The sequence below is a fragment of the Babylonia areolata genome, chromosome 26 (assembly GCF_041734735.1).
Source record: "Babylonia areolata isolate BAREFJ2019XMU chromosome 26, ASM4173473v1, whole genome shotgun sequence".
In the NCBI taxonomy this organism is placed as follows: Eukaryota; Metazoa; Mollusca; class Gastropoda; order Neogastropoda; family Buccinidae; genus Babylonia; species Babylonia areolata.
The window spans coordinates 32,685,861-32,711,640 of NC_134901.1; the positions used below are offsets into that span (position 1 = coordinate 32,685,861).

At 43.5% G+C, this 25,780-nt stretch overlaps 1 protein-coding gene across 1 annotated transcript in view; it reads left to right on the top strand.

Annotated features, from left to right (window-relative positions):
- LOC143300529 (glycine receptor subunit alpha-2-like) overlaps nucleotides 1-25,780 on the top strand; it is a 59,665-nt gene that overhangs the window by 4,141 nt on the left and 29,744 nt on the right. The window contains exons 3-5 of the mRNA XM_076614267.1: nucleotides 1,711-1,808; nucleotides 4,446-4,516; nucleotides 20,253-20,320. Of these exons, the coding sequence (XP_076470382.1) occupies nucleotides 1,732-1,808; nucleotides 4,446-4,516; nucleotides 20,253-20,320 (216 nt within the window). The 5' untranslated portion in view covers nucleotides 1,711-1,731. The remainder of the gene's footprint in view (nucleotides 1-1,710; nucleotides 1,809-4,445; nucleotides 4,517-20,252; nucleotides 20,321-25,780) is intronic.

A 25,780-nucleotide genomic window follows, 5' to 3' on the forward strand; every position in this document is an offset into this window, starting at 1 on the left:
TGTGGCATGTACAGTAAGTTGTCAGTGTGGTATGCACAGTAAAGTGTCAGTGTGGTAGTGTACAGTACGTCGTCAGTGTCGTATGTTCAGGAAAGTGTCACTGTGGTATGTACAGGAAAGTGTCACTGTGGTATGTACAGGAAAGTGTCACTGTGGTATGTACAGGAAAGTGGCACTGTGGTATGTACAGGAAAGTGTCACTGTGGTATGTACAGGAAAGTGGCACTGTGGTATGTACAGGAAAGTGGCACTGTGGTATGTACAGGTATGTACAGGAAAGTGTCACTGTGGTATGTACAAGAAAGTGTCACTGTGGTATGTACAGGAAAGTGGCACTGTGGTATGTACAGGAAAGTGGCACTGTGGTATGTACAGGTATGTACAGGAAAGTGGCACTGTGGTATGTACAGGAAAGTGGCACTGTGGTATGTACAGGTATGTACAGGAAAGTGGCACTGTGGTATGTACAGGTATGTACAGGAAAGTGGCACTGTGGTATGTACAGGAAAGTGGCACTGTGGTATGTACAGGTATGTACAGGAAAGTGGCACTGTGGTATGTACAGGTATGTACAGGAAAGTGGCACTGTGGTATGTACAGGTATGTACAGGAAAGTGGCACTGTGGTATGTACAGGTATGTACAGGAAAGTGTCACTGTGGTATGTACAGGTATGTACAGGAAAGTGGCACTGTGGTATGTACAGGGAAGTGGCACTGTGGTATGTACAGGGAAGTGGCACTGTGGTATGTACAGGAAAGTGGCACTGTGGTATGTACAGGTATGTACAGGAAAGTGGCACTGTGGTATGTACAAGAAAGTGTCACTGTGGTATGTACAGGAAAGTGTCACTGTGGTATGTACAGGAAAGTGGCACTGTGGTATGTACAGGAAAGTGGCACTGTGGTATGTACAGGTATGTACAGGAAAGTGTCACTGTGGTATGTACAGGTATGTACAGGAAAGTGGCACTGTGGTATGTACAGGAAAGTGGCACTGTGGTATGTACAGGTATGTACAGGAAAGTGGCACTGTGGTATGTACAGGTATGTACAGGAAAGTGGCACTGTGGTATGTACAGGAAAGTGGCACTGTGGTATGTACAGGTATGTACAGGAAAGTGGCACTGTGGTATGTACAGGTATGTACAGGAAAGTGGCACTGTGGTATGTACAGGTATGTACAGGAAAGTGGCACTGTGGTATGTACAGGTATGTACAGGAAAGTGTCACTGTGGTATGTACAGGTATGTACAGGAAAGTGGCACTGTGGTATGTACAGGGAAGTGGCACTGTGGTATGTACAGGGAAGTGGCACTGTGGTATGTACAAGAAAGTGGCACTGTGGTCGTCAGGGGGTCATGATCGTTGTAAAGTTGTCCGCGTTGTTTGTGATTGGCCTGAGGGAGGGAGGGAGGAGGTGTACAAGTTGTCTCTGTTGTTTGTACAGGCCTGAGGGAGGGAGGGAGGAGGTGTTCAAGTTGCCTGTGTTGTTTGTACAGGCCTGAGGGAGGGAGGGAGGAGGTGTTCAAGTTGTCTGTGTTGTTTGTACAGGCCTGAGGGAGGGAGGGAGGAGGTGTACAAGTTGTCTCTGTTGTTTGTACAGGCCTGAGGGAGGGAGGGAGGAGGTGTTCAAGTTGTCTGTGTTGTTTGTACAGGCCTGAGGGGGAGGGAGGGAGGAGGTGTACAAGTTGTCTGTGTTGTTTGTGCAGGCCTGAGGGAGGGAGGGGGGTATGGGGTGCGGGGACGTCATGCTGAGGGCGGTGATGATGGGCATCTTGGTCTGCACTGTGGCCACGGCAAACCGCAGGTACTGACATTACTGGTGGCTTCATATTCTTCTTTTCGCTTACCTCCTCCCACAGCCATGTGTCCCCACAACATTATTTGAACATCTTTAGGCCCACCCACCTCTCTCTCTCTCTCTCTCTCTCTCTCTGAGCCGATGTGACACCATTAAAATTTCTGAAACAAATTTCACCCATCGTAAGAAAGTCCCTGGACATGAAATTCATACAGTTCAACAGAAAACCGTCTTGGTAGAATTCAAGTATATGTATGGCTTTCGTGATTTATGGAGAAACCGGGTCACTGAAAATAAGTGTTTTCTTAAAATCTATTGTGGCAGCCGCATACTACTTTGATAACATTACGCCTTAGTTTTAACAAGTTTGATAAATTGAAGGTACCAGAACGCTGACGTAAATCGACTCATTTTTGTCCTGGCATCTGTAAGATACATACATTTTTATTTTTGTCTGTAAATAATATCATATGCATCAGAAACACATGTCAGTGCGGGTAATTGTTAGTGATAATATCCTGCTGTTAGTGATAATAGCCTGCCACGCCATCTTTCACCCAAATCCATTTTGTACCTTCCGGATAAATCTTGATATGTATGATTATCATGGGTTAGAAAATTGCGAAGAACTGCTGCAATACAGGTTACAGCCTATACGTTTACACTTATACAGTAGCACTGGCAGCTATTCAAAACACGTACAAGTTCACGCGGATGAAAATATTTTTTCTTTACTACCGCTTTTTCTGTCAGTGAAGTATTGGCACCACTCCTTCCCGTTTTTTGTGTACAGGCCGTTACCTTCATAATCAAGCCTGTGTCAGTGCCCCCCGCTGCCCCCACCCCCACCCCCCTCATCCCCCCCTGACTCCCCCCTCACCCCTCTCCACTTCTCTCTCTCTCTCTCTCAAACTGTCAATAGAATCAGGATGATAACATGTAGGCCTATGCTTCATTCATTATGTTTACGCACGTGAGGCAGAGGCAAAAGCTCGGGTCCCATGTTTGGACAATACGTTTCATGGCCACAGATTGCCTCAAGCAGTCACAGTGTGGTACACAGACAGTTAGCAAGGGGTGAGCGGCAGCCTGGGTACAGCACATCTTGGGGGGTCTCTTGCCCTTACCACCGGCATGTCACAGGCCAAGAAATACATCACAATCTGTTGTACTGACTGCTAAACCCCACTATTCTGTCTACAAACCACACCTTTACCCGCGCCACCCACACCCATAATTTCCTGTCGACACGCAAGGATTTTACCAAAGTAACTTTTTGTCTGGCAGTTAATTCTCTCCATGTCCGTCTGTCTCTCTGTATGGAGGATTAAGAAGGGATAGCATGGACGGATAGGTGCAAGTTCGCTTGAGAATGAAAGCGCAGTATTTTCTCCTCTTTCGTTTGGTCTGTCTCGGTGTATATCTATGTACTGATATTCTGAAAGCTGGCGTTAGCACCATTGATATTATTTATCTGTATCACCGTCATCATGACTGATATCCTAGTTGTATTTTCTTATTTTCTGTTGTCAAGTGTGTGCGTGTGTGTGTGTGTCTGTGTCTGTCTGTCTATATGGTATTTTCAGGGGTGTTTTTGTTGTTGTTACCGCTGTTTGTTGATGGTTTTGTTTGTTTTTCGACAGAAACTCTAGACGTGGTTATTCTTCATACAGTGACACTTGTAACTTTAGCCATTCTGTTGAGAAAAGGTCATTAGAAATCCTCCTCTTGCATTAGACAGTGTCATCACTTTGCCTGCTGCTGGCAAAAATCGATGTTTGTGGGTAGGGCTGATCGGAATCTGTACTGCTGAATGGATTGCATTTCAGTTGTATCACCACCCGCCTGTGTGTCTGTGGACGGATGAGGTAGTCATCGTTCATCATGAGTGATGGAGATGAAAGGGTGTTTTTGTGTGTGTGCATGCGTGCATGCTTGCAGGTTTCTGTTTACATGTCTGCATACTGAGGCTGCATGTATGTGTGTGTGTGTTACGTGTCTGCACGTTGAGACTATTTGATACTGCGTTGGGCGCTTGAGTGGTAATGGTGTTTATAGTAATAGCAGCAGCGGTAGCAGCAGTAGCAGCTGCAGTAGTAGTAGCAGCAGCTGCAACGATAACAGCAGCAGGAATACAATCTATATCAGCAGAAAGAAATTTAAATAATAATCTAGAATTTATATGCAAATAGGTGGGCGTGTTTCACATGACCAGATGTCGAAGTAAAAGGTTCCAACTACGTGATGAAATATTATATCTTATAATCTGTCGGTGATTGGAGATGAATTTCATTTCACAATGTAAGGTCATCATTGCATAAAGAATCGGTTCTACTGCGCCTTCTTTGTCCTAAGTTTGCTATATTTTATGTCGCCATTTGTCTTCAAAATTTATGAGGATTATAACCAGTATGAGACCATCTAAATAGTACCACTTTAAAAGAGTATATAGATATTAAGAGATTATATTAATGCTACTTTCTACTTTATGGATCATTTTGTTAGGTTTATACCAATGTATGGATTTAGAAAAATCAGTGTAAGAAAATTGAGGGTTACATTCTCAATACAGCATTCATTCATTAAAGGTTGTTTTTCACGTTTATTACGTTTTTCGTATTGTTTTAATCCTCTTTGTTACAGGGAAGAGATAATAAAAAGTCTTTTGAACGATTCTATGTACGACAGTCGTATTCCACCCAATTATGAAAATGGTAAGTAATGCTTCTGTCTATATCATGGAAATCTCTCTCTCTCTCTCTCTCTCTCTCTCTCTCTCTCTCTCTATCTATCTATCTATCTATCTATCTATCTCGCTCGCTCGCTCGTTTTCTCTCTCTCTCGTTCTCTCTTTCAAACACAAGTTTCAAGTTTTAATTATCCTTTCACTCCTATTGGAGTATGGAGGATTACTGCAAAATATTTTTTTCATGCCCATTACACAACAATGTCACATAAAAGTTGAGAAACACAAATGTCTTTTAACTCCAAAAGTATAACTAGGCAACATTTGCAAATCTAATCATCTTACTTACAGCTAAAATGACTTTTTTGCCTCCTTTGAGCATATTACAAAAATTAAAAACCGATTTTGGAGACATATTTTTTAGAAACATATCTATTTCGTAACTGATCATAACTGGGACATTCCATTATAAAATGAAACTCATAACCAATCAGAGAAATGTTACAAACCTTACAAAGCCGTAACTCTCGTGGTATGCCTTTGTGTCTCCCTGTTTCTATTTCCAGCTTATGATTACTACTTCGAAATCTGAAGACAAAACACTTACTACTCGCCTCTAGAGCATGTCTCCATAGATTTTGAAGACTATCTCTCAAAGCAATGTTGACATTCTTGCAGAAAGATTCCCTCTCCAAGAAGAATTGAGCATCCCAAACACAGTCATAACCTGCTTCTGTTAACATTTGTCTGATACAACCCATCCATTTTGAAGAATAAATACTATTTCGATATAAGTCAAGTAATATCAAATATATTTTCCCAGAATATTTTTCTGTGTTTGATATCACTAAGCTGGTCCAAATACGAAGTAATCTCATTTTCACTAACACACTAATTGGATAAATACCAGTTTCTCCATAAACAATTTGGGTCATAGTATTTCTGTTCAGTCTGAACAAGCGTTTCAAAAATTTCAATTCTAATTTTTCAAGTATATCTACATTTTCATAACCCCATATTTCTGCACCATACAACAAAATAGGAACAATCATAGACTGGTACATGTCCAGAATGATATGTAAAGGTAAATCTTGATTTCTGGCTGACTGAAGTAACGAAAACATAGCTTTTTGGCCTTGTTCATAAATCATTTTTTTAGCTTTGTAAAAAGTTCCGTTTCTACTAAATTCGATGCCAAAATATTTAAAAGAATTCACAACATCCAAACATGCATCACCAAAATTTAAAAGAGGCTTTAGCGTGTTTGTAGTATTAAATATCATCACTTTTGTTTTCTTTACATTGACCACTAGTTTCCATTTTAAACAATATTTGTGAAAAACATTGAGGGACTGTTGTAATCCTTCTTTCGTCTCTGAAAGTAAAATTGTGTCATCTACATACAACAGTACAAATAATCGCATGTAATTATCTAACTCTGAAATGTTAACATTCAATAAAAGATCAACAGATGGACTCTTATGTTCAGTCAAATACAACTCTAAATCATTGAGATACAAAGAAAAAAGCAAAGGCGAGAGATTTTCTCCTTGTCGTACACCCTTACAAATGCTAAAGAAATAAGATTTTTCACCATTTAAAAACACACATGACTTAATTCTATCATACATGTTCATTATGACACGCAAAATTTTACCATTCTCACCTTCATGAACAAGTTTTTGCCATAACCCACTTCTCCAAACTGAATCAAAGGCTTTTTTAAAATCAACAAAAGCACAGTAAGGTTTCTTCTTTTTCATGGAGAAAATATCAATTAGTGATTTCAAAACAAACATTTGATCTAATGTAGAATGGGACTGTCTAAATCCTGCTTGGGCCCCTGAAAGTATATTGTTTACATTGATATAATCAGTCAGTCTAGCATTTAACACTATAGTGAATAGTTTTCCAACACAGCTGAGCAGAGTTATTCTCCTATAATTATCACAGTCAAGTGTATCACCTTTGCCTTTATACAATGGCAATATCAAGCCGGATACCCATTTTTCTGGTACAACACCTTCGTCCAGTATCTTGTTAAATAATTTACAGTATGTTTCTGTCAGCAAAGGAATGCTGTTAATGATATATTCATAAGAATCATGTCTTCACCGGCACTTTTGCCTTTCTTCAGTCTTTTGATGGCTGAAGTAATTTCATCTTCAGTAATACATTCATTTAAAATATCATCCTTATCCTCTAAATTGATTATGTGCATTGCCGTGGTACTGTCAATATGTTCATTATCATTAACGTTAAGGTTGATGAAATGGTGAAACATGTCTTCTAAATTTATGGGACATGATGTTTTCTTTTTCTTTTTAATTCTATTCCATAGTTCTCTTGAATTGCTTTTGCGTAAACTTTGTAGTTATCTGTGCCATTTTTTTCTCCACGTCTTTTCTGCTTTCTTTAAAACGGACTTGTAACTTTTGCTGACTCTTTTGAGCGTGTCTCTATTTTTTACTAGAATTTCTTTTTCTTTTCTTTTTTATACTCTGCGTTTAGCTTTAAAATATTCTGCTTTGTTTGCATGTGGAATCAAAGCAACTGCGACTATCTCTGTGTTTTGTCCTTGAAGTACGAATTTGATATGCCCCGAGAGTATCTTTTGCCGTCTGAAGCAGAATGTTTGCGAGCTTATCATTTATGACGTCAATATCATTAGTATTGATTGCGTCATTTAAGTGTGTAAGCTCAGCGTTAGACAAATTTTCTTAAAAAGAAGCAGCCTTTTCGTGTTCCCATTTTCGTATTATTTCATTCTGACCTGTTAAATTTGATGTGGCACATTTTTTTATGACACGGTATGATAGCCGTATCAGTATGATTTTTATGGTTCAATATGTGACACTCAGTAGCCAGAGACAAGATCAACGGGCTGTGTACATCAGATAATAAAGCATCCTATGGGGAAATAGTAAAATCTGTTATTTTGTGAACAAAAAGGGGGATCCAATCATGTAGTCAACCACAGCACAGCCATTACTAGTGAACATTCCGATTCCGTCATCTCTTCCATTAAGAATATACACTGAAGACGATTTACACATGTCAATCAATCTGTACCCATAGTTGTTTGGTCGACGATTATCTTGATTATGTCTACACTTAACTGGATATAACTGCTCATCTAAAACATTGATCAAATCATGGAATGGACCTTTACTGTCACTCTGATGTTGATCAATAAAATCTTTCAAATTTTTGGTATAAGCATTAAAGTCACCTGCTAACAGAATATAACAATCATATTTACTTTGTATATCAAAGAGCATGCTTTCAACATCATCAAACATATCAACACTACTATACACTGATCCTTCAGGAGGGGTGTAAACCACTCCAACACACACATCTTTATCATATCCCGTTAAAGATGATTTTATCATGAACCATGCTGAGTTGCTGTCTTTGTTTGGTAGAGTGGTTATATAATTACAATATTTCTTTTTGTATGCAAAAGCAACACCACCTGAACGTTGTTACGATGAACATTTTCGACTGAAAACATGTATTGTATACCCAAGTTCATCGAAAACATTTTCAAGGAATGAGTGATCTTGCTTGTCTGTTTTTGTTTTGTTAATAAAATAACATCAAACTGACTAATGTGTATAACAAAGTCACTATGTTTTAACCTACTTCGCAACCCACAAACATTGAGTGATACAAAACTTATGTCTTTCACAAGCTGAGCTTTTTGAATAGTTCACAGAAGAATCATGTAAAGCAGAACAAAAATCGCGTGAAATAAAACAACAAAACTGTCAGGTAACAAATTTTGACCGTTTTCTGAAAGAAAACTGCATTGCCCTCCGTCGCACCCCTATCCCACAACATGCTGAAGACCCGAAGCTTCAAAGTCTACACTGTCCACACACACACACACACACACACACACACACACTCACTCTCTCTCTTTCTCGCTTTCTGTCTCTCTCGCTCTCTCTCTCTTTCGTACACACACACACACACACACACTCTCTCTCTCTCTCTCGCTGTCTCTCTCTCTTTCACACACACACACTCTCTCTCTCTCTCTCTCTCTCACACACACACACACTCTCTCTCTCTCTCTCTCTCTCTCTCTCTCTCTCTCTCTCTCTCTCTCTCTATCTGTCGTTGCCTCCTCTCTGTCACACTCCCATTCTCTGTCACACACACACAATCTGTCTTTGTCTCTGTCTATATCGATATGTGATGGCCTAGAGGTAACGCGTCCGACTACGCAGCGAGAGAATCTGAGCGCGCTGGTTCGAATCACGGCTCAGCCGCCGATATTTTCTCCCCCTCCACTAGACCCTGAGTGGTGGTCTGGACGCTAGTCATTCGGGTGAGACGATAAACTGAGGTCCCGTGTGCAGCATGCACTTAGCGCACGTAGAAGAACCCATGGCAACAAAAGGGTTGTTCCTGGCAAAATTCTGTAGAAAAATCCACTTCGATAGGAAAAACAAATAAAACTGCACGCAGAAAAAAATACAAAAAAATGGGTTGCGTTGTAGTGTAGCGACGCGCTCTCACTGGGGAGCGCAGTCCGAATTTCACACAGAGAAATATGTTGTGATAAAAAGAAATACAAATACAAATATCATTGTCTGTGTGTGTGTGTCTACCAGTCGCTTTTTCTCTGTCTGTCAGTCTCTCTCACTGTCTCTCTGTCTGTCTGTCTGTCTGTCTGTCTCTCTCTTACAGAACTGGCATTGTTTGCACAAGCGTGTAGTAGTAGCAGAAGTAGAAGTGGCAGCAGCAGTAGTAGCAGCACCTCCATTTAAGCTTAACGTCTTTGCTCATGTTTGATATTACACGTGTGTGTGTCTTTGTATGCATATATATATATATATATATATATATATATATATATATATATATATATATATATATATTCTATAGAAAAAATCCACTCGATAGGAAAAACAAAAAAAACTGCACGCAGGAAAAAAAGGGTGACACTGTGGTATAGCGACGCGCTCTCCCTGGGGACAGCAGCCCGAATTTCACACAGAGAAGTCTGTTGTGATAAAAAGAAATACAAATACATACTACACCATCTCTCTCTCTCTCTCTCTCTCTCACACACACACACACACACACACACACACACACACACGCACACACAGCCATGACGCTTCACTCACCTTTTTTTTAATTTTTTTTTTATAGTCTCTCAGCACTTTCAAGATTCAAAGAATTGCCCCAGGGGTTGATTTATAGATCTTGTAGTCTTTTTGATACGATTAGACCCTTTGTACTTTTCCAGCGTTTGACAGAAATTAATTTAATTTCAAATGCCGTTCTCTGGATTTGTGTTTTTTTCCGGGACAGCTTGTCACTGTTAATGGCTGCCTGTCAGGCGGGATGGTGTTCAACACAGGGCTTCCACAGGCTGTGTCCCGTCTCTCAATATTTCCCATCTGCACTGACCATAATTAAATGTTTTCTCTTGAGACATTGAACAATAATCTTGTGGGAGTTGTGTCGTGTTTTAAATGTTTATGTACAGTAATGTACAGAAATGGTGAGTCAGGTCAGCGACATAGCCCTTGCTACTGGTACCATGTAACCCAGTACTACCTGCCGCATGTGAAGTCTCCCAACGACGGACAAGGCGGAGGAGGAAACCTTTCCCAACGGCTGTGAAGGCGGAAGAGGATGACCAAAGGGCAGGAGGAACTCTTATCTTTGGCTGGAAGTCCTCCTAGGAGACGGAGCTCCGAAGAAAAAACCTGCACCTGCCGAGGCCGTCCTACACGTGGCAGTATCTGCACCTGTGGGACTGTGAGCGTCGGTAGGCGAGAGAGTGGGGAAGGGACTGCACAACTCCTCCTCCTTAGGCAACCAGGCTAATGTCGGAACGACGAGCTAGCCTTCAACATCCAGTTTTCCCAAGCCCTGCGGCGATGGAGAAGTGGTAACGAGGACAGGCAGAGGATGCTGCTGGCAGTTCCTAGTCACGACTCTGCACGCAGGCGGCTGTGGGGTGATAGTCGTCCGCCGTAGACTGGGGAAGATGCGGCGCCCGTATCCTCCCACAGTGTCAGAGCAGCCCTTTTTAGGGACAGCGCTGCTCTCCCCACATGGGGAAGGGGAGATAAAAGGATCCCTAAACAAAGCCTGCCTCGCCTAGTACTTAGTAGGAAACCGCACCTACTTGGACATCCAACACTAGCAGTCGAAAACAACAGAAGAAAAGAACCAGGAGTCATGCCCTGACTCCGGGTGCCTGGAATGTTCGCACCCTACTCGACAGAGACCAGAAAGACGCACAGCGCTCATTGCTAGAATGCTTGATCGCTACCAGGTAGACATAGCAGACCTGGTGGGGAGGTGGGGGGTTGGGGGGGGGGGGCTACACCTTCTACTGCACGACAGATTGACAGCCTTCCACGTGGGATAAACGATAGGCTGATGACCCTGCGTCTGAAGCTGTCCAAGGATCGCTTTTCCACAGTTATCAGCTGCTATGCCCCGACGATGACCAACCCTGATGACATCAAAGAAGCTTTCTACGAGGAACTCAGCCGCACCATTTCAGCGGTAGACAGAAAGGACAGGCTGATCATCCTTGGGGATTTGAATGCCCGCGTCGGCGTGGACTTCTCCTCGCGGCCAAAAGTCCTAGGACAGCACGGCACTGGCAAGTGCAACTCCAACGGACTGCTTTTGCTCTCGGTTTGCACACAGCATGGACTGACCATTACCAACACTCTCTTCCAACAAGCGGACAAGTACAAGAACACATGGATGCACCCCAGCTCCAAGCAATGGCACATGCTGGACTATCTGATTGTCTGGCAGAGGGACAGAGGTGATGTTTCCATTACACGCTGCATGAGAAGAGCAGTCTGTTGGTCGGACCATCGCCTGGTACGCAGCAAGATGAACCTCAGACTTGCACAACCAGCTCCAACCAGCCAGGCAGAAAACCCCTAGGAAGTTGAACATCCACCGCCTCCCTATGGAGCACCTTCAGAGATGCTACAGAGGAGCCACAAAGACTGGTTTGACGAGAACGACTCTGGAATCTCCAAGCTCCTAAACACACTGCATATACGGCATCAGGATCACATTTCCGATAAAGACTGCCAGAGGAAGGAGAACCAGTTCTTGCAAACCAAGCAACTCGTACAGAAGAGGCTGCGTGAGATGAAGAACACCTGGTGGGAGAGAAAGTCCGAAGAGCTTCAGTCCGCTGCTGATGCTCACGACATGAAGACCTTCCATGATGGTCTCTGAGCTGTGTATTTGCCGAGAGTCACAGGATCAACCCCTGTCCAAGCCTTGGACCAGACCACCCTCCTGACAGACAAGAAAGACATCCTTGCCCGCTGGGCAGAGCACTTCAACACCCTCCTCAACAGGGACTCGGCCGTATCTGACGAGGCAGTTGCAGCCCTCCCATAGCTACCAGTCAGTGATTCGCTAGCCCTGAAGCTGACAACGTCAGGAAAAGCACCAGGAGCGGATGGAATCCAGGCCGACATCTACAAGTATGGAGGCGAGATGCTGACAGACAAGCTGACCGCCCTGTTCCAGTCTATCTGGGAGAGAGGGGAGGTCCCCCAGGATTTCAAGGATACTTCTATTGTCCACATTTACAAACGGAAGGGATACAAAAGATCCTGCGATAACCACCGTGGAATCTCTCTCCTCTGCATCGCCGGCAAGATCTTCGCCCACATCATACTGAACAGACTGGTTGACCATGTCTCCAACACAGTCATCTCTGAAGCACAGTGCGGCTTCCGCTCAGGCAGGGGAACATGTGACATGGTGTTTGCCGTACGCCAGATGCAAGATAAGTGCCATGAACAGAACAAGGAGCTCCACATGGTCTTTGTAGACCTGACTAAGGCCTTCAACACGGTGAACCGCTGTGGTCTGTGGAAGATTCTCCTAAAATTCGGCTGCCCACAGAGCCTAATCCAGCTGATTGCGTCATTCCACAATGGCATGCAGGCGAGAGTACAGGAAAATACTGACATGTCGGATCCGTTCCCTGTGGTAAATGGAGTGAAGCAGGGCTGCGCCCTGGCACCCACACTCTTCTCCATTCTCTTCTCTGCCATGCTGATTGACGCCTTCCAAGACTGTGACCGGGGCATCTACATTCAGTTTCGCACAGATGGCAAACTTTTCAACTTGCGCCAACTCCATTCCAGGTCCAGGGTGCTTGAGGCACTGTTGAGAGAGTTCCTCTTCGCTGATGACTGCGCGCGCGGGTTGACCATTGTAGTTATGCAACACTTGGCGGACCCATCACGAGAGAGACGTGTGTGGGCAGTATTTGAAATTGTGTATGTGGCCGAAACCGCCAGATGTTAAAATCACTCAGGCCAGTGTGTGAAAAAGACCGCCTTCAAGCTTCAAAGCAAAGATAAGTGATTTTTCTGTGAAGTTGATTAATAATTTGTTATCGCGTTATTGTTTAATGTTTGAATTATTAGTAAATTATTGAGAGGGCTCAAAACTTGTCACCCCGTTGTTGGTTAGTAGTTGAATTGTTAGTGAATGAATGAATATTAGAGAAGGACCTGTATTTTTCTGCAAAATAAAATCTGCTACTCAAAAACACCCACATGCACCTTTCCACTGGCTAAGAGGAGACAACCTGACAAAATCCCCAATCCCACGGCTTTCATACAGTACCAATGGGATGAATGGCTGTTGGGTTAAACAGTCACTAACTGTATGCAGTCTGGCCTTAGGGCGACACCAGGCTGACGGACTCCACACAGATGGACATCCATTGCCCTTCCCTGATAAGAGGCTCTGTCAGAGCGACCGAATTTTTTCCCTCACCACATAGAACACCCTTCTATGGATACCAACAAAACCCTGTCTCGCGTGCACCTCGGGGATCAGCTGCATAGCACGAGACATAAATTCAGATCCCCAAAACCCCAAAACAGGCGTGGCAAAAGAGGTGGGAAAAGATTGTGCTTAGGTAGCAGAATGACAAAAGCAGAGTGGCTGTCAAAGAAATTCTTTAGAATCGGCAGTTGGAACTGTTCCAGCGCGAGAATGAGAATTTCAACAATTGAGAAATTGGCATATGATTTTGACATTTTATGTCTCCAAGAGACCAGGACAAGTGCAGACAGACCAATACATTTTGAGAATTTCACAGTCTTTCAAAGGAATGAAGGAAGAGGAGTAGCAATCATACTGAACAAAAACCTAAAAAACAAAGTTTCCACCATAAATCTAGAGAAATGGTGCAGCAACTCATGTGAACTAGTGGGGGTGCGTCTCGAAAAACCTGACGGAATTCACAAAAGCATCGTGCTTATCAATGCTTATGTTCACCCAGGAACCTGCACAACAAAAGAGGATTGGGCCTTTTTAGAGGAAATAGAGAACGAACTTGGAGACTCAGTCATTATCTGTGGAGACCTCAATGCAAGATCGAAGTTATGGGACCAGCGGAACACCAACCCACAAGGACTTGCACTTGAAGGAATGATAGGGGAAATTCTTCTTAGCCCATTAACAACCACATCCCCAACTCACCTTGGAACAAGACAAGGGGACAGTGACAGTGTCATTGACATCGCTCTAACATCTCCAAAATTCAGAGCAGAAATGAATGCAGAGACGCTTCCACACCAAGGCAGTGACCACCTCCCGGTAGTGTTCAGTCTACAGAAACTGTCAGATAAACCCTGTATGAAACCGCGTGATCCATTTCATTATGAAACCAAAGAGACAACCATCATCGAAAAATTAAGACGCAGAAGAAACAAGAACGGCACCGAACAGGATGCAAACTATTCAGCCCCCATGGTGGAATACCGACACACAGAGAGCCTGGATAGAAAAACATGCGGCTGTCAAACTTTGGCAAAAAGAAAGAACAAAACTATCCCCAGACAAAGATATTGAAACAAAAATGAAAGAAAAAACTAAACAGTTTGAAATCATTGCTCAAGAGGCCAAAAATGACAAGTGGAAACAGTTTTGCGAGGCACTCAGTTATGACTCAACATTGACAGAGTTCTGGCAATTTTATCGTCGCATGGAAGGGAAAACGTGCACAACAACAACCCCAGACATGGTAGACACTGACGGAACCAAGCTTAAGACAAACGAAGAAAAAGGATCCGCCCTGCTCAAACGTTTCATACAACAGAGCGATCAAAGAAACTTAGATGAGAAAAAGAAATATGTTGAGGAGTTAAACCAAACCCTTATGCAGACTGGACCTGATGATGACTTGACAATAGATGATCTAAACGAAGCAATAGCTAAATGCAAGAAAGAATCAGCTCCTGGCCCAGACAAAGTTCGCTACTCGGACATCAAGGAACTATCGGAAGAAGACAGAAGCAACCTTTTCAATCTATATCAAAACAGTTTCCACAATGGACATGTGCCGGAGGACTGGACACACAGCTTCTTAAAACCCATACCAAAACCAGGAAAGGACCATCATCAGGTAAGCGGCTACTGGATCCTAACCATGCAAAACATTGCCGGAAAGCTCATGGAACGCATGATAGCCAGGAAACTTGCAAGGGATCTTGAACACAGGCACATTCTCCCTTCAAATCAAGGTGGTTACAGAACAGGCAAGTCCACATGGGAAAATGCAGCTGCTTTTGCATATGAGGTGTATGAAGGATTTCAAAGAAAAGAAGAAACACTAGCAAGCAGTAGCAATCGATCTTGAAGATGCCTACAATAAGGTCCAGTTTGCGCACCTCATGGAGCTGCTACTAAGGTATGGAGTAAGTTTGACACTGACAAGATGGATAGCAGCAGCGCTTCAGGAAAGAACCGTCGTCCTACGCCTCGGAGATTGGATGTCTGCACTTTCTAAACTATCCATGGGACTGCCACAAGGGTCTCTGCTTTCTCCTGTCCTCTACAATGTCTACACGAAGGGCCTTGCAGACTTAAACAACAATGGAATAGCTCGGGTGCTTACTCTTGCGGATGATGGCCTGGTCTTCAAAACTTTGAAAGATGCTCAGGAAAGAACTAAAGCCGTCCAGAAACAACTAAACAATATTGCTCAATGGTGCAAAGACACAGGATCTTCCATCAATCCAGCGAAAGCCCAAACGTTGCTGTGCACCCTCAACAACAGAACCGCGAGCAAATCACCACCTTCTGTGTCACTCGATGGGATTCAGATCGAGAAAACTGAATGCCTACGCTACCTAGGAATACACTTCGACAGGATGCTGACCTTCAGAAAACATACGGAAAATACTGTTCTCAAATGCAAAAAGGGCCTTTCAGTCTTAAAAGCAATGGCAACCAAAGGTATTGAACAACGCCACCTCTTCCTGCTATACCAATCACTCGTCCTCAGTGTGATCGACTACGGACTTGGGCTAACAACGCCGTCTCAAAGCAACCTCCTAAAATTAGAAAGAGTTCAAAATGAAGCTATGAGGCTGATCCTTGGAACAACAAAAGACACGCCCACAGAAACCATGCGATACCTGCTTGACCTTCCTTCAGTGCAGGCCAGAAACAAGTTAGAACAGGTCAAGACCTACTTCAAAGCATTAGAAAACCCTCAAAACCCACTGCATGACGCAGTCAAAGAACCAAAAGGCAGCCGCCTAGGACGAGGAAGATCATGGATGGGGCAAGCAGAAGACACAATCCAGCTAGTATGCCGACTACAAGACCTGAAAGAAACAAAAGAATGGGAGAAAAACCCAGAAAACCTCAACCATCTATTCAACACAGCCATTTCACCCACTCTAGGAAGACATTGTTGGGAATGGCCAGAGGGCAAAACTGATGCGGAAGTGAAACTACTCATAGAAGAAAACAGTAAAGAAGAGGACATCATCATATACACAGATGGCTCAGTCACCAAAGACCAATCCAGTTGGGGATTCACTGCGAAACAAAATGGAAAAACAGTTAGGGAAGAGAATGCTGCCTACAAAGTCACAACCTCCAGACTAACGATGGAAGTTGAAGCTGTGACACATGCCCTCCAGTGGCTATCGTCCATCCATACGCCCGGAAACCAACTTGCCATGATTCTAACCGACTCAATGAACCTCATACAGAAAATTGAAAACGGAACGGGAAGCCCAGAGTGGCATAAGGCAATGCGCAACTTTCAGATTAAAAACCTCACATGGTCATACTGCCCGGGACATGCAGGTGTTAAGGGAAATGAGCGAGCTGACAGACTTCCTGGTAACGCAACACCAACGAGCGGCCTACATCTAGGAAAATCGGAAATCCTCAGAAAAGTCAAAGAATATCAAAAAGAACAGGTACAAGGCCATCACACCATCGATCGCCTCAAAGAAATAAAAGCAGAGAGAGGGAGTGGCCGTAAGTCTAACATGAAAGGTAGAGCACGATGCTTTGCAAATCAAACAAATACCGGCATCATTTCCAAACCAACATTGCGCAAATTTCTTCAAAACGGAGCAGAGTTTCTGTGGGCTTTTCCAAATACAATAGACTGAGCAACACACTAGACGCCACGTTCTTGGCATCAGAGATCTTTTCCCATCCCTCTTGTGGCCAATCAGTGGCAGCATCTGCGCGTGTGTGTATGTGTGTGTTTGTGTGCATGTGTGGGTCTGTATTTTTGAGTGCTTTTGTGCATGCGCGAGAGTGTAAGTGTACACAAGTGTCAGTAGAGTTCTGTGCACGTGCGTGTGTGTGTGTGTGTGTGTGTGTGAGGGGGAGGTGGGGGTGCGGAGGGAGGTGGGGTAGAGGATGAGGTATGTGAGCGTATGCATGCCTACACTGTGGGAGCAACAGGATATTGGAACGTATATATATATATATATATCTTTGTATATATGTATGTGGAGATATGGGCATATGCGTGTGTGCTTGTACAAGTAAGTGTTCATCTGTGTGTGTGTGTGTGTGTGTGTGTGTGTGTGTGTGTGTGTGCCGTGGAAGCTGTGATACGTAGACTAGAAATGAGTGTGTGGAGGAGGGGGGTAGAGGAGGTGCAGGGTAATGTGTGTGGTGTGTGTGTGTGTGTGTTGGAGCTCATGTACGTTTATATGTATTTGACTGTGCTTTCATATCTCTGAAACTGCATGTTCGGTGCATAACTGTTATGCATGTGTGGGTGTATGTGTGAATGTGTGTCTTCATGTTTTACATCTATTTGCTTATTTATCATCTTTTTTTTTCTTCTTTTTTTACATTATAGTTATTATTTATTTATTTCTCTGTGTAAGCTTATCTATCATTTCTTCACTTTTTTTTCCTCAAGGCCTGATTAAGCGTGTTGGGTTACGCCGCTGGTCAGGCATCTGCTTGGCAGATGTGGTGTAGCGTATATGGATTTGTCCGAACGCAGTGACGCCTCCTTGAGCTACTGAAACTGAAACTGATGACTGCGCGCTTGCTGCACACACCCATGAGGACATGCAGTTCATTATGGACAGGTTCTCAACCTCCTGCAGGCGCTTTGGACTCACCATCAGCCTCAGCAAGACCGAGTCCATGTACCAACCAGCTAGCTCACAGAACGCCAGTGCCTCCCCCCCCACCTGCAATCAAGATAGATGACACAGAGATCAAGTCAGTTGACAAGTTTTGCTACCTGGGCAGCACCCTATGCAGCAACGGAGCCCTTGATGCAGAAGTGACGCTGCGCATCGCCAAGGCCAGCTTCGCTTTTGACAGACTCAACAACAGGCTGTGGAACAACAAAGGCATCAGGCTCAGTACCAAAATCAAAACCTACAGAGCTGTTGTGCTGACCACCTTGTTGTACTGCTGTGAAACATGGAAGACGTATCGCCGTCACATTCAACAACTTGAGCAGTTTCACCAGAGATGCCTACGAAAGATCCTCGGCATAAAGTGGCAAGACAGGATCTCCAACCTCCAGGTCCTAGAGAGGAACGGCCTGCCCAGCATCGAAAGCCTGCTGATCCAGTGCCAGCAACGCTGGACATGACACGTAGTTGTCCGCATGACAGACAGCAGGATCCCGAAGATCCTTTTGTATGGCCAGCTGCAGGAAGGCCACCGCAAACTTGGAAGACCCTGCAAGCGCTTCAAGGACACCTCGAAGACAAACCTCAAAGCCTGTAACATAGAAATCGCTTCCCGGGAAACTGATGCCCTTGACCGCTCTTACTGGAGGATGCTGTGCTATAGTAGCATAAAGACGTTTGAAAACAAGAGAACGCTGGTCATTAAGGAGAAGCGTGAGCGAAGGAAGCAGGGCCCAACTTCTGGAGACGTTTTCCCTTGCAACACTTGTGGGAAGTGCTGCGCATCCAGAATCGACCTCGTCTCCCATATGAGGACACACACCGACAGATAAGTCTGCCTGCGCACTCATTCGTCGGACCGACGGGAGACTCCATAAGTACAGTAATGGACAACAAGCTTTGTACTGAAGAACACATACATGATTGTGATGAAGGCCCGTCAATGTTTATACCCTGTTGATGAAGATTAGAGTATTCGTGAATAGTCAATTGAAAGCATTTCACTTTTAACATTGCTCTTTGGTTTAGAAATCTTAGCATAAAAAACAGAGGACGTTAAGCTCGAAATGTGAATATCGCTGGCAAAATCATTGGTACAAAACAACTCTCCAAATGGCCGTTTGTCGGGAAAAGATGGTAACAATGTCTTCCTTTTATGCATATTCATAATCAGTACACTCATTGCATCGATAGTTCGCGATAACATTAAAAGGATTCGAAGGCGGTGGCTAATTAGATTTACCCAGAGAATGGTTTGTGCATAGTCTTCAGCACTTACTATTTAATGTCTATAAACTTAACCCATTCTATGCATGCGCGTTTGAAAACTTTTCCGGGTTACAGGAGCAAGGCCAACTTGTGTCATTATTTGGAGAGAAATATTGGTACTTTTTGAAAACGAGCACGCGTTTCCACGGATTCCGACAAGTAGCTATCTTTTGGAATGTCACCCTTCATCGGAGAGACCGATGGTGATCGGACCTTCAGTCTGTAGTGTTCGGAGTAGGAGAACGCATCCGATTCACCGATCACAGCTTTACTGAAAGAAATGGACTTGTCCGGAGTAATTATCGCGTGCGTTGCGCTCTAAAAATGCAATTGATGATTTTGTCACGATTCATAAAAGCCGAAATGTGTTGTAGACAAGAGAAATTTGAACTTTTTTTCATAGACCTATATCATAATTGTTAAACAATTGATCGATGTAGCGTGCTCAAGACAGAACAGTTTCGTTTCCAGCACACAACTTTCGGTTCGACAAACACTCGTTTCTGATAGTGGGCAAAAATATATGGATCGTTTCGTACGTACTAATAACCTACCTTCACCACCCCCGGTGTTTTCGGTTTTGTTGTTGTTGTCCAACAGGAATCACATATGGACCATGAAGGCTTTGCCTCTTGTTCCTTATGACAGACATAGAGGCAAATTTCTGTACATTGTGTGTGTCAGAGAATGATTGACTGACAAGCATGTATTATTTCCCTAATAGCATTATGAACGTCATCGCCACTACAAAGAACATCAGCAGCAGCAACACGAATGTTAGTTCTGCTGTTGGTACTTGTTTTGGGTACCAACGCCAAATAATGACGACATCGAATCTTAGTGATGAAACAACTATCTACGTTTATCCGAACTTGAGTGACCAAAAATGTATGAATGATACCAAGAAAAAGGTCATGGATAAATAAGAAGCAGAAAAGAAGAAGGCGCAGAAGAAGGAGCAAAAAAGAAAGAAAGCTCAATGATTATATAAACCGTTTATTGGTCCAGCATCGTGGCTAGCATTGTGTTTTGTTGCAGATTTTCCCACCAATGTGACCATCCAGCTGTTTCTCCTCAGTTTTGATTCTGTCACGGAGACCTCCATGGTAAGTAGGGTATATTCTAAGATAATTTGAATTTGAATTTAAAAAAACAACAACCATTTTTTTAAGACATGAAAGTTGTAGTCAACAGCGGACAAAAGAGAGAGAGGGTTGGGGGGGTGGGGGTGGGGGTGCTTTACGAAGTATGTCACTGACACTTTCCTTTGTAAGGCTGCTATCAACACTGTCATCCAGAAATGTTGATGTATTGACCATGAAAAAAAAACACGTTCGTTCGTTCTTTAGTTTAACGTCTTTTCACTGTAAGTGATATTAGACGATGAAAAAAACACGTCGATATTTTAGTGACAGTTAAACAAACATCGTCGACAGAAGCAGTTTGACAAACATCGTTGACCACTAGACCAAATAACATATTTCCGTTTGCTTTTTTTATGACGCAGTCGAAAAGACATGGCAGATGCTGTGTCAAGCAAAAGGTGTGTGCCTTGTTGTGTTGTTCACTTGGACAGCTGTTCGTTGTGTGCACTGACATGTCGTCATGCAGTCATTGTTCGTTGTGTGTACTGACAGCAGTTGTCATGCGTTGTGTATATTGACAGCGGTTATCATGTGTTGTGTATACTGACAGCAGTTGTCATGCGTTGTGTATACTGACAGCGGTTGTCATACGTTGTGTGTACTGACAGCAGTTATCATACGTTGTGTGTACTGACAGCGGTTATCATCATACGTTGTGTGTACTGACAGCAGTTATCATCGTACGTTGTGTGTACTGACAGCAGTTATCATCGTACGTTGTGTGTACTGACAGCAGTTATCATCGTACGTTGTGTGTACTGACAGCAGTTATCATCATACGTTGTGTGTACTGACAGCAGTTATCATCGTACGTTGTGTGTACTGACAGCAGTTATCATCGTACGTTGTGTGTACTGACAGCAGTTATCATCGTACGTTGTGTGTACTGACAGCAGTTATCATACGTTGTGTGTACTGACAGCAGTTATCATCGTACGTTGTGTGTACTGACAGCAGTTATCATCATACGTTGTGTGTACTGACAGCAGTTATCATCGTACGTTGTGTGTACTGACAGCAGTTATCATCATACGTTGTGTGTACTGACAGCAGTTATCATACGTTGTGTGTACTGACAGCAGTTATCATACGTTGTGTGTACTGACAGCAGTTATCATACGTTGTGTGTACTGACAGCAGTTATCATCGTACGTTGTGTGTACTGACAGCAGTTATCATCATACGTTGTGTGTACTGACAGCAGTTATCATCGTACGTTGTGTGTACTGACAGCAGTCATCATACGTTGTGTGTACTGACAGCAGTTATCATCATACGTTGTGTGTACGGACAGCAGTTATCATCGTACGTTGTGTGTACTGACAGTGGTTATCATCATACGTTGTGTGTACTGACAGCAGTCATCATACGTTGTGTGTAATGACAGCAGTTATCATCATACGTTGTGTGTACTGACAGCAGTTATCATACGTTGTGTGTACTGACAGCAGTTATCATACGTTGTGTGTACTGACAGCAGTTATCATCATACGTTGTGTGTACTGACAGCAGTCATCATACGTTGTGTGTACTGACAGCAGTTATCATCATACGTTGTGTGTACTGACAGCAGTTATCATCTAGATGTTGCGTCAGTGGACAGATATTTCCGGATGGAACTGATGCGCCGCAGTTGACAGTAGCAGGATTGACATGTCTGACTGATAAATTTTTGCATGGACAGTGTATTGTCAAGGACAACACCGAGGTTCCTGACTGACGTGGAAAGAGGGCTGGATGTACTGCCAAGTTTGATTGTGTCAATTGTGATGGAAGACAGGTTTTGTTTAGTTCCTATGATCATTGCTTCAGTTTTGTCCGTACTGACAGCGGTTATCATCATACGTTGTGTGTACTGACAGCGGTTATCATCATACGTTGTGTGTACTGACAGCGGTTATCATCATACGTTGTGTGTACTGACAGCAGTTATCATACGTTGTGTGTACTGACAGCAGTTATCATACGTTGTGTGTACTGACAGCAGTTATCATTTGTTGTGTGTACTGACAGCAGTTATCATTCGTTGTGTGTACTGACAGCAGTTATCATTCGTTGTGTGTACTGACAGCGGTTATCATTCGTTGTGTGTACTGACAGTGGTTATCATAATGCGTTGTGTGTGCTGACAGCAGTTATCATCATGCATTGTGTACACTGGTATTTTGTCATGCAGTCTTCATCATTCGTTGAGTGCATTGGTATTTTATCATGCAGCCGTCATTCTTTGTGTGTACTGACATTTCGTCATGCACTCATTATTCGTTGTGTGGCTGACATTTTGTCATACAGTTCTCATCGTTCGTTATGTGCACTGGTATTTCGTCATGCAGTCTCATTCATTGTCTCCATTGTCGTCACCATGTTCAGTATGGTAATGATGGCGTATTTGGTGACGACAAAAACAATGAAGTGAAATGCCAACGATCTGAATAAAACATGTAACTCACCCAGCTCAGCGGCAAAGTGCACGGACAGAGCGGCATAGTGTGGTCTGTTTGAAGCCTGATGCATGTGGCGGCCTCTGCTCCTGGCCCATCACTGATGCAAAGAACGGCTCTCGGGGCTGGCCTGTCGCGTGGCATGGGACTGGACAAATGTCGATCACCCCACCTCCTCTCTCTCATTGTCGCATTTGGGGGGAGGTGGGCATCACCCCCTTCATCCCCACCTGCCTCCCCCCACCAATCTTCGCACTGTTGTTCGATGAAAACAAGGCCGCGTCTATGAGATAAACATAATTTCCTGCCCCATGGAGGTGGCGTTTCAGACCTTCACTACAGCGTCTGTGTTAATTATTGATGAACCTAGGTTTCATGTAACACTATCACAATAGAACAGGAATGACAGTCCATCTATTGATCTATCTGTTTGTTTGTTTGTCTCTGGTTTCTTTCTGTCTCCTCACTGTTTACATTCCTTCAATTTATCTCCTGACGTTTGCGACAGTGTGGGTGAGTGCTTGTTTCTGTTTTCAATGTGTGTTGCTGCGGTGTTGTGTGGAAGGAGATCGGGAGAGTGCGACTGATTTTGGTGTGTTGTACTTGGATTTTGGATTGTTCGGGCATTGTAATGTAACCAACTGGTTTTCAATGTTGATTTGTTTTTGTGGGCTTCAATATGGACATTGAGATTGGTGTGCACTTTTGATGCAATTGTAATGTCTCCGTTTGTTAGTATGGATTTGTGCAGAAAGGCATTTTATCAACACTCGTTCTGGATATTGCCTTTGGCAACAGGGACATTAATAGCAACAATGGAGTGATTCAGATGAGCAGAATGTGCACAGCATAGTTTCTCTGTGTTTATTTATCAAATGTTTTTGAACACACAAGTTGTGTTCGAAGATGTTCTTTGGATGTATTCACACAATACTACATCTGGCGATGAGCATCTAAAACATTGGAGAATGGCTACATCTTTGCCAAGCTTCGAAAAGTTTTCCATCCATTTACTCCAGGAGATGAGAGAAATCCCAAGGGAAAAATTGCAGAAGAAATCAATTGCAATGTGCCCGATAGAACTGTACATCACATTCAACATGACAAAAAGGGGCCAAAATATACGCAAGACACATGTGATATGGTAAAACGGCAAAGGCTCACTGTGCAGAAAGTGTTCAATGAAATTATGACGGACTCTTGCAGTGAATTCGACCCAGATAATGACTGTTTCAAAATTCATCTGGTAATTATTGGGAAAGTGAAGGAGATGAAATTAGAAACCAATCTAGACAAAGTGGCGGACATTTCAATCAAGAAGATAGCCCACAAACTTCAACATCGACAGAGGCTGACATTTTACTATTTCTGTTTTTAAAGTTACAAGTAAACCATTGCATCCTCATCTTGAGACTTCAGCAACTTGTGTCAAAATTATATTTCAGTCATTATGTGAAGTTTGGTAGCTTTTGGTTGAGCGGTTGTTATAAATTTGTGCCTGGAGTGAAACACCCCTTCCCGTTGATGCAGCCAGGCCAAAACAGGCCATGCTGGGAGGGTTGCACAGGCAGAAGACCTTAAAGGGTTGAAAGGATTAATGCTTAGCAAGGAATTTGTGTTGCTTAGATCTGTTTGAGTTTGTGATGCTATGTGCTGTTTTGGTTCTGTTTATTCTACGGTTACAGAAAAGACTATAAAACCACTCCATGTGCGCAGTCATCATCCCCTCTCTGTTTCCTCTTAGTTGAGAACCTACCTCCCCTCTATTCCTCTACCCCCTACACTTATCTCTCCCCCCCCCGCCCCCCCGCCCCCCTTTTAACATATATATATATATATATATATATATATATATATATATATATATATATATACACGTGTGTGTGTGTAACAAAGAGTCCGAGTGGTAAAGGGTGAGGGTTATTTTGTGATGGAGGGATTTAAATGATTAAAGGATAAAAAGATTAAAGGGGTGGAAGAATTTTAACAGATTGATAGGATCCTTGTACAGGCCAGATACATATAGAGGTCAGTCACGAGTGGTTTTCCGTTGTTTTATTTACAAAAGAAAGGAGAAGAGAGAAGAACACAGCACAGTAGACTTTGAGATGGCAGGCCATGGGTGACGTACACAGGATGTGTATGTAGGAGAGCGACAAGTGTCAATACTTGTCACGCCGTGTATGATGACTGTGTGTGCTGCAATGACATCATCTGATTGGTTACTCTGAATCGACACTAATAAAGTCATCATTCACCACACTGTTTGTTGCTGGTTGTTCAGAACAGATTTCCAAGCAATCTCTGAATCGATTCACATTGGATTGGTCGCAGAGGAAATAGCTCAGCACGCCCTTTCCAATGAATATAAAATTAAAAGGTGGTTATGAGGGTTTGATTTGTAAACTTGTGTGTGTGTGTGTGTGTGTGTGTGTGTGTGTGTGTTTCTATTTTCGGGGGGCGGGGAGCGGGGGGGTGGGGGGGGTTGGTTGCTGTCCCATCATCTGCACCCGTTTCAGTGGCATTACTCAGACGCCACTCAATCCGAGTCCCCCATACACGGCCACACCCGGGTTCGTCTGTCACAGTCCCAGCATCGACAGTCCACAGGGAACCATCGATATTAGGTCGCCAGGAGGCCACACACCAGAGGAGGCCCTGCACTGCTGCTGAGTCACTTCGGTGGTGTTCTGATTTAACGTACGTAGGACACTACCTACTAAGCCCCATACTCACGACAATAATGGCTTGGTTGCGGAGCCAAACTGAGTTAGCGTCTCCCCCAGAGTGGAGACCGCCACCACATCCCTCAAACGACAGTCCCCCATGAATCCGCCGGCACTGAAGACCTTGACAAGACTCATTCCAAACGCGGAAGTGCAGGAGGATCGAAACTGAAGTCACCATGAGAGCAGGGCATGAAAGGCCGCAGTATTTAGGACTTTTCTTTATGTTGATGATGAAGAAAGGAGGAGGAGGA